At 50.1% G+C, this 9,100-nt stretch overlaps 1 protein-coding gene across 5 annotated transcripts in view; it reads right to left on the reverse strand.

Moving 5' to 3' along the window:
- Nucleotides 1-1,468: 1,468 nt before the first annotated feature.
- Daam2 (dishevelled associated activator of morphogenesis 2) overlaps nucleotides 1,469-9,100 on the reverse strand; it is a 105,280-nt gene continuing 97,648 nt past the window's right edge. For all 5 annotated transcript variants that reach the window (XM_021186429.1, XM_029471082.1, XM_029471083.1 and 2 more), the window contains 6 exons: nucleotides 7,709-7,877; nucleotides 7,208-7,315; nucleotides 6,284-6,344; nucleotides 4,746-4,877; nucleotides 3,197-3,367; nucleotides 1,469-2,959 (listed from right to left, as the gene is read on the reverse strand). In XM_021186429.1, coding sequence (XP_021042088.1) covers nucleotides 2,738-2,959; nucleotides 3,197-3,367; nucleotides 4,746-4,877; nucleotides 6,284-6,344; nucleotides 7,208-7,315; nucleotides 7,709-7,877 — 863 coding nt within the window. In that variant the 3' untranslated portion in view covers nucleotides 1,469-2,737. The remainder of the gene's footprint in view (nucleotides 2,960-3,196; nucleotides 3,368-4,745; nucleotides 4,878-6,283; nucleotides 6,345-7,207; nucleotides 7,316-7,708; nucleotides 7,878-9,100) is intronic.

Genomic DNA, 9,100 nt, shown 5'->3' on the forward strand with positions numbered 1-9,100 from the left:
GGATGCTTAGCCATGGGCTCTTTAAAAGATGAACAGGTTCCCGTGACACACAGTTTCCAACTCAAGCCTCATAACCTCAGATGGCTTGCAAGTGTCCAGAAAATGTATGCTGGCACTCATGGAACTGGGAGGAGCTTGCTCCAGCCTACCACTGCCCATTCCAGCACAACCCACAACCTGAGTCCACACGGGAAGAAAAGTTTCTAGGCAGGCTAGGGGTGGGGATGGATTTAATATTTTTTTTTTTTTTTAGTATTACAATATATTCTTATAAAAGGGTGCTGGTAAAAAGAACACTGTAGAGTTTTGTACATATAGACCTTGCTTGTCTTCTGCAGCAGCTGGTGAGAGCAGCCTTGGCATGAAGGTTGGCAGATGTCCTGGGGAGGGGAGGTTGTTGGAGCTCCCCAGTTGGTGGCAATAGGAGTGGATAGGGAGAGCCCATGCCTGTATCCACCCACCTGGAGAGTTGTCCTTCCAACCCCTGAACAAACTTCCATCCTGGGAGGGGAATTGCTGCTGCTGAGACAGGATGTGTTGGCTGGACTATGAGTTTTACATTGTGCACAAGACTAACTGGAGGGGTTGGCCCATAGGCGGCAGGAGAGTTGGGTGGGTAATTGGGAGTAGACTTCATCATTGAACGTTGAGGACCAGCCTATCCACCTCCTCCGAGCACCAGTCACTTCCTGCTGAGTCACCCACAACAGTCCATGGTCCAAAGCACTGTTGGAATCTGGTTACACAGGCACACAGTACCAGAACCACTGGGAAGCTATAGAAAATAATAAATAGAGAAGGCAGAATTCTTTGGGGGCAAGAAGGCTGGGCTCTGGAGAGATGCCAGGCAGCTTTTCTGAAGAGCCAACATGTCCCTTCAACAACTTCCATCTTCCTTATTTCTCCTGGTGCGTGTCCCTTCTTCATGGCAGTTGGGAAGACTAGGCCCAGCCATGTTTGTTGGGTGGCAGTATATAGTCCATCCCTGTCCCCTGTCCCTCTCATGGTAGCCTGACATCCCAGCCAGTTTTGGAGAGGATTTGAAGATGTCCAGCACCAGCCTTAACATTCTCATAGCTTGCTTCCTGAAGGGTGGGCTGGGGTGGGGGCAGGGATGGGGAGGTTCTTTGGGTGTGCGGATGAGCGTTAAAGCCCACCATAGCCATTCTTAGAAGTCTTTTGTGCTCTCAGGCTGGCTTCTTCACACCATACTGGCCAGGCCTCCACTTGCTGAGATCCCTTTCAAACCAATGCACGCGCCCAACTTAGCCCCGTGTCTCTCCTCCCCACAACTACTATGGCCCCATCCCCCTGGGAAGCTCCTGTAGGAAGACAGGCAGTTACAGAACCAAGACCGAGCAGCCCACAGTCACTAGCAACAACCTTGATCAAGTCAGTGGGTTAGAGAGAAGAGCCAGGAGCTGGTGGATGGTAATCAGGCAAGATCGGTCTCAAGATGAGAGGGAAGAGGGGTGCATTTAACAATAAACCTGCATGGAGTTGACCCTACCGTGCTCCATTTAGAAATGTGACTAGATGTAGCAGTGCCACCCAACCAATACCATCAACACAACTGAAGATGGGTGGACAGGACAGAAGATGAGTGTGAACAGGGGGCCAGAATGACCCCATGCAGCGAGACTGAGGAAGGGAACAGCACAAATGTAGAGGCACACCCTGGAATGAGCTCTTCTCAGCCCCCCTGTCTAACTGTCTCCCTCGGAGTGACAGTTAAATAGGGAGGGTAGTTCTAGCCCTCAGGAACAATTCCCCAAGGCCAGCTACAACCTAGTGTATGTAGCTCCCTGTGACCTGCAGGTGGAGACTGGGGCCACTGTAGCACAGCAAGGGTCAGCTGAGGGCGATGGTAGATGGAGCACTTTCAGGGGAGTGAAGCATTCTGGTGGCGATCTGAGGTCTCTCTCCAAGACAGTGGTCAGGTTACCTTGGGGTTTGCCTTGGGGCCTATGCCTGAGTCTGGTGAGGTGACGACAGAGTCTTTCTTGGACACCCCTCCTTACCAGAGCCACACTAAAAGCTGATGGTGAGCCAGAGTTCTGGAAATTGGAGAGGAATGTGGAGACCAGAAATCAGTAAATGGGATGGAGGTAGCCAGGGAAGAAGTGAGGCCCTAGGACTTGGTGTAGGAAAAGGCACAGACAGATAACTAATTCACTTGCTGGCCCTGGTCCTGTTTTTCTGGAACAGACTGGAGCTTATCTAGCTAGAACAAATAAGCCCCTGGTTCCCATCCCAGATCCATGTTCCGTTGAGCCCGTTGAGCTGTCTTTTCAGATAGGAGCCTACTGCTTGCTGGCTCTCAGGTTCCACTCCACCACCACATACTTACTGTACAAAATGTTGGGACAAGAATGTCTCCTGGGTCTTAAACAGCTCTGTGCCAACATGAGGTGTGGAGAACAGTGTCACCCAGCCTGGGAGGGCCTGTCAGGGATGCCCAAGCTAGTCTTGGAGAAGGATGGCCAGGAGGGGGAGGGGCACAGACGGAGACGGACAGAACAAGGATAAAAGTGGGTAATATACAGGAGACAAGCGAAGACCCCCTCTCAGTGTGGGAGACACCCGGTCTAGCCGCACACGACACCCAGGACCCAGCCCAGGGCTCTCAAACCCAGTTTTCCAAAATCACTTAAGTCATTGCTTTTACTATTCAACTCCTTTCTTCTAATCCTCGTCTCCAGGCTTGTTGCTCTGTGGTCAGTCCCCAGTCTCCAAGTCAATAATTTAGCCTGTTTATCGCCCGCTCGCGGGTGACCTCCGGAACCTGGCTCCCAGGCCGCTTCCGGTTGCGCTTGAACTTGCTTAAGTCCTTATCGAAAACTTCTCCAGAGCGCAGGGCTGACACTAGGTCATCAAACTCGCCGCTCTCCTCTAGGGTGCCGCCAGCCAAGACCTTCTTCTGCCTCTGCCATCTCTCTTTCTCACGCTGTTCCTTCAACTGGGAGTGGAAAGGAGAGGCGACTCAAGGACACAGGCAAGCTGCTGGCAGCCCTCTTGAATGCTATCCCAGCTCGTGGCAACCCCTACCCTGGACATACTTCCTGACAGAGACGACTCTTCCTTTTCCGCATCCTGGAAAGTGCCCCCGTCTCCTGTTTTAACTCCCAGACTCTAAGCAGCGTTCCCCCCACACCCACTTCTGCTGCATCCTGTCCCCTGTCAGGCCCCGGCTCACCATGAATTCCATGCGTGCTCTCCGCTCATCTTCCTCCTTCCTCCTCCGCATGGCCTCCAGGTCCTGCCGGGCCTCCAAGAAGGCCTGCAAGAAGGTGTCGAAGATGCCAAAGAATTCATCCGGCTGCATCTTACTCTCCTGCTCTCCGAAGTGTGTCAGTGCCTTGGCAAACTGTGAAAGACACGGGTAGAGGCATAATGAGCCCAAGCCTGCAGCCTGTTAGCTTCCAGCTGAGCCCAGTCCAAGATGGGGGCTTGTAGTCTCTGAGTCAGGTGGTTTGAACCCTAGGGTTCACCAATGGAAACTTTACAATTCATTGGCTATTCATTCCTTGTCTACCCTGTTATTACCCCCACCCCAAAAAACCATGAGGCTGACTTCTGGAGAAATAGGTTGAGAATTCTTGACAGTCTACCTTTGTGCCACTTCTGGGTCTTTTTATATTGTAGATATGGGATCAGGAGATGTTGACCAGGGCAAGACATTTCTAAAGTCAGGACCTCCCTGTCTGGAATGGGAAAGGCTCTCACAGGACACCTAGTCACTGGGGGACTCAGGGGATGGGTGACCTGCTTATCCCCTCTGAGACTCAATTTTTTCACCTGTCAAATGGAGATCAGCTTCGCGATGCTATTGTGAGAGCGAAGTGGGGTGACAGAAAGAAGCAGCTGACTCTGTACTTGGAGCAGACACTGCCCTCTGACTCTGTCTTAGCATATAGCTCATAATATCATCTAGGAAATATATCACTACACGTATAGTTCTCCTGGACCAGAGGTTTGTGCATCTTCTGGGAGTTTGCTGGAAATGCTAGCTGTCCAGCCCCATTCTGGGTCTCCTGAACCTCACCCATGGGTCCATACGCATCCACACAGAGGCAAGTTCAAGGTTGAGTTGGGCTCCCATGATGTTCACCCAAGTGACCAAAACCCTCTGATTCTCAGTGTTCACATCTGTTGAATGGGACTATAAACTTTCAGCAAACTCATAAGGTAGGTAAGCTAGGGATTGTGAAACACTGGTGGTGGGCTGGGGTGGGGCTTCTCCAGTAAAGTGCTTGCCATGCAAACACTGTGACCCAAGTTTGATCTCAAGTACTTCAAGTCTGGGTGTGTTGGTGTGATCTCAACTCTGGGGAGATAGAGGAAGATCTCTGAGACTTGTTGGCCAGTCAGTCTCCTCTAATCATTGCGCCCCAGATCCTAGTGAGAGAATCTGTTTCAAAAAATAAGGCAGCCAGATCCAAGGAATGATAGCAGAGGTTCACTTCTGGCCTCCATATAAATGTATACAGGATCACACACACATGCATAAAAATAAAATTTAATAATGTTGCTTATGGTGTCTGACTGCCTAAGAAGTGGATTGGGACCTCTGCAGTGTGAGGCTGTCATTGACTGCCTTGGGGGGAGGGAGGAGATGGGAATTCTCTAGGGTCTGAGGCTTTGAGTTTGTCTGTGTCCACAGTAGGACCAGGTGAAGATGCCAGCTCTAGAAAGGGATGTGTTGAGGAGCAGTGCGGTCAGAGTGGGCACTGGGCCATCTTTACCTTATCCCTGGCCTCATTCAGCTGGTCCTCCAGCTCTGAGAAGCTGAAGCTAGACACTGTGATGAAGTCACTCATGACAGGGACGAACTTGTCATTGGGGTCTCGTGCCTGGTGTCTCTGATATTCCAACTCCTGGGAAGGGAGAACAAAGCATGTTTTAGACAGATGGGGTTCAGGGGCTACAGCATGCCTCTTGGCACTCACAGGATGTCACACAAGCCTTCGGGAAAGCTGACGCCATGCCCGGGGTTTTAATTATAAAGTTAACCAGGACTTGGAGAATTGTCGGTCTATACAGCCATTTGCACCTTTCCCTTGCCTATCACCACCACTGTGTTGTGGGCAGCAATCTACATTCCAAGCAGCACTTTCCAGGACTGTCAAAATGGAAGCAACCGCCCATGGCAGACACAGAAGGCCATGGGAATTCTCCAGCTCTCAAGTGTGAGGGACAGGAACAACTTGGAGATGTCCTAGAGAGCATATCAACTATGAAGACAGGAAAACAGCAATGGCTGCCACAGGGCCAGAGCCTGCTGCCGGGATCCAGCCTCTGTGCCCTCTCACTAGTCCTCAACTGAGATCCTAAGGTGAAGCAAGGATGTGGGATCTCGCAGGTGGATGCACACTTGTGACATTATGAGACAATGTTGTCATCTACAAAGTGCACACTTGGACATGCACAACCAAGCGTAGGAAAATATCATCGTAAAAAATTCTCATAATGTCTTAAGTAAGTTTGTGGTTTTGTGTCAGCCCTATGCATAGCTCTCCTGGGTTACATATGGCCTATAGGTAATGGGTTGGACACTCCTGTCAAGTGACTAGGTTATAAGGCTTTTGTGAATGGGTTTAGTGGCCCTCTACAAGACTCCCAGGGAAGTCTGTCCTTTGTAGCAGGTGAGGACACAGTGGCAAAGTGCTACCTATGAGAACCAGGCTCTCACACTGGACATTGGTCCTGCCAGGACTTCGGTCTTGAATGACCCACCCTGCAATATTATAAGAGGTAAATATCTTTTGTTCATACGAGCTATTCTATTGATTTGTTTGAGCCACCTCAAAGGACTAAGATACCAAAGTCCCCATCAATGGACAAGCCCTCAGAGCCTCTACTAGATCAGGCATGAAAGGAAGGAATGTAAGGTAGAATATCTCGGGGGGGGGGTGCAATTCCCCATTGCCACACTGCTAGACACCCTCTGGGGCCTCCTCATTCACTGTGATCAAACATGAGCACGTGACAGCTTTAGGGTTAAGTCCAGTATGTGAATATATCCCACTCATTGCTCAGACAGCCCCTCTTTGAGGGTCTAAAGGTAAACCCCAAGTAGGTGAAGAACTTTTCCTGAAGGCTTTCTCCACTACTGTTGTCTCCCCCTCCCATTCAGGAGCCCTGGGTCATCAAAATGTATCACACAGGGCTTCCTCCGTTGGAGATGTGTGTGTCTTGGGTTGGGGGTGAGCATTGAACCCAGTGATGTAGTAATTGGCTTTTTCCACAGACAGTTTTCCCACCAAGCCTGGCATGCACTCACCACTTCCACTGCTCGGAGGCCTCTCCTGAGAATGCTCACCTCCTTCTCCAGCTCTGCCAGGCTGTGGGAGACAGGGAGGGGCAGAACCTATCAGCTCTGGATGTGAGTGGCCATGGGGTGGTTCAGAGAAAGAGCACTGAGAAGCACCATGGCCTTGAGTCCTAGCCTCCGCTTGGGCCCCTGACATGTGGCTGTGGCACTGCACTGCCCTGTGTGCCTGTTGGCAATTCTGTAAAGTGTCAGTAGAAAGCTTCACTCCATAGGTCCTTCCAAATGTTGTGTCTCACAAAGCTCGTGTGTGTGTGTGTGTGTGTGTGTGTGTGTGTGTGTGTGTGTGTGCTGCCTACATATAGGTCTGTGCACCACATGTGTGCCTGGTGTCTGAGGAGGCCAGAAGAGGAGAGAGGGCATTAGATCCCCTAGAACTGAAATTGTTGTTGGTTGTGAGCTATCATGTGGATGGTGGGGATTGAACTTGGGTCCTCTGGAAAAGCAGCCAGTGCTCTTAACCTCTGAGCCATCTCTCCAGTACCCACATGAGCATTCTTTACCTCTGTCTGCTAGAGTTATAGCCACCACCTCCCTCCAGGCCACTTAGCCAGTGTGCTGCATGGCTAGCCCACTCCCTAATGCCCACCATGGAACAACCAGAGAGGGTGTTTTATGCTGCCTCTCTGTTAGGCTTAAGTTCCATTTGCCCAGAGTGCAGTTGTCTCAATTATTGCTTCTGTTAGTGGCATTCTTTCTGTGCATGGTTCACTTCTCCATTCTTTTGGTATTTCCAGAATCACCTCTGAAACCCCATCTCCGACTGCTTCTCCTAAAAGCATACCCCTAGACCCTGCTCATTCCAAGCATCCCCTCAAATTGGGGGGGGGCAGCTGGTGTGGTCACGAGGAAGGAAGGGTTGGGGGGACTGCTTACTTGACTTTGGCAGCTTCTGATAGGTGCTTCAGCTCTGAGGGCATGTTCAGGATATCTGGGAAGTGCTTCTCCAGGATCATGATCAGGTAATGAAGCAGAGAGATGTTCCTGTGGGTGACAGTTGTGTCATGGGACTGGAGAGTGGAGGGGGGCTGAGGGAACCAGAGGGAGTGTGGAGGAAAGGGAAAAGCAATGACTGGGCCAGAGAGAGATGGCCCAGTGGCGGAGAGGGCTTTATGCTCTTCCAGAGGACCTGAGTTTGGGTCTGAGCACTCACAAATGCCATTAACTCTAGTACCAGGGCATCCAATACCCTCTGCTGGCCCTGACCAACAACTCCACCCATGCACACCGCACATGTGTGTGTGAGAGCACACCCACTATAATAATTCTTTAAAATATCTAAGAATGAGCTAGAATGGAGAGATAGAAGAGAGTCAGAGGAGAGAGGGAGAGTCTCAGATGGGGTGAGACAGGGCGAGGAAGTTCATTGGTCCCCACCTATCAATGCTGGACTTGGTGTCAGCGATCTTGTTGAGACTGGCTACCCGGAAGCCGTAGGCACCGCCACGCTGCCCCTTGTTCATGAAGTTGCCGATGGCTAGGACCACCTCTAGCATTTGCTTCAGGCGCTTGCTGAGAGTCAGTTCCTTGGAGGCCAGCAGGATGGCTGAGAGAAGAGGAACAGTGCGGGATGCTGCAAACAGAGCCAGGGCAGCAGGCTCTGCCTCTCCTCTGGCTCTCCAGGAGATTGATGCAAGGGGCTACCTTTCCAACTCGTGGGCAGAGACTATGCACTCTGGTCCAGATTCCTCCATGTCTTGCCCTCCCCACCTTCAGGACAAAGCTAGTGTATCTCCAGAGTAGACAACCGCATAGAAGGGTTTAGAATATCTTGTCATGCACATAAAGATTATTATATTTTTCATGAAAACATACTTGAATATGGCAAAGTTTGTGCTTTCTGAATATTTTTATTAAGGGATGTTTGACACATTTTGAAATTCTATATTGTATGTTCATGTGGATACATAGGTGTATGGATGTGCATGGATGTGCACATTGTATGTGGAGGTCAGAGGACAATCTAAGGGTACCATTCTCAGGAGAAAACAGCATCTGTGCTCAGAGATAACAGTAAGAGGACTAAACCACCCAATTGTCTCTGCCTCTGCTGGTCTGAAGATTCCTGAAGATGCTCATTATGAAGACAAAACAATAGCCTTTGGGGCTTGAAAGATGATGCCCCAGTGGGTGGGAGCACTTGTTATGAAAGCAAGAGGACCTGAGTTCAAATCCTCAGCACCAATGGAAAAGGTCATGAGAGAGGGGGGAGCAGCCAGACAAGAGGATCCTGGGAGCTTACTAACCAGACAGTACAGCTCAGAGGATAAGTTTTAGGTACAGTGATGGACTGTGTCTCCAAAAGCAAGGTTGAGAAAGAGAGGAGGACACCTCATGTCTGAGGTTCCTCTGGCCTCTGCATGCATACTCATGAGTGTGCATTGTACATACATATGTGCCCATGCCACATACACACATACACACACACACACACACAGACATACACACACACAGACCCACCCACACACACACACAGACACACACGCACACCCCCAGCAAACACAAAAGCATATCACATAAAAAGGAAAACCCCAGACAAAAAAGTTTGCAAAGACAGGTTAAAAAACTAAGTAGTCATGAAGAAAATATTATAAAAAATAAGAAATAAGTGAGAGTTGTACAGAAAGTCTTTAGATCACACATATCCCACATAGGCACATTCTATGGACTAAAACCAACCCTGTTGTGAATGCACACTTAGGTTGTTCCCAGCGCACATGCACGTGTGTGTGTGTGTGTGTGTGTGTGTGTGTGTGTGTGTGTGTGTGT

Source organism: Mus caroli, chromosome 17 (genome assembly GCF_900094665.2).
Source record: "Mus caroli chromosome 17, CAROLI_EIJ_v1.1, whole genome shotgun sequence".
In the NCBI taxonomy this organism is placed as follows: domain Eukaryota; kingdom Metazoa; phylum Chordata; class Mammalia; order Rodentia; family Muridae; genus Mus; species Mus caroli.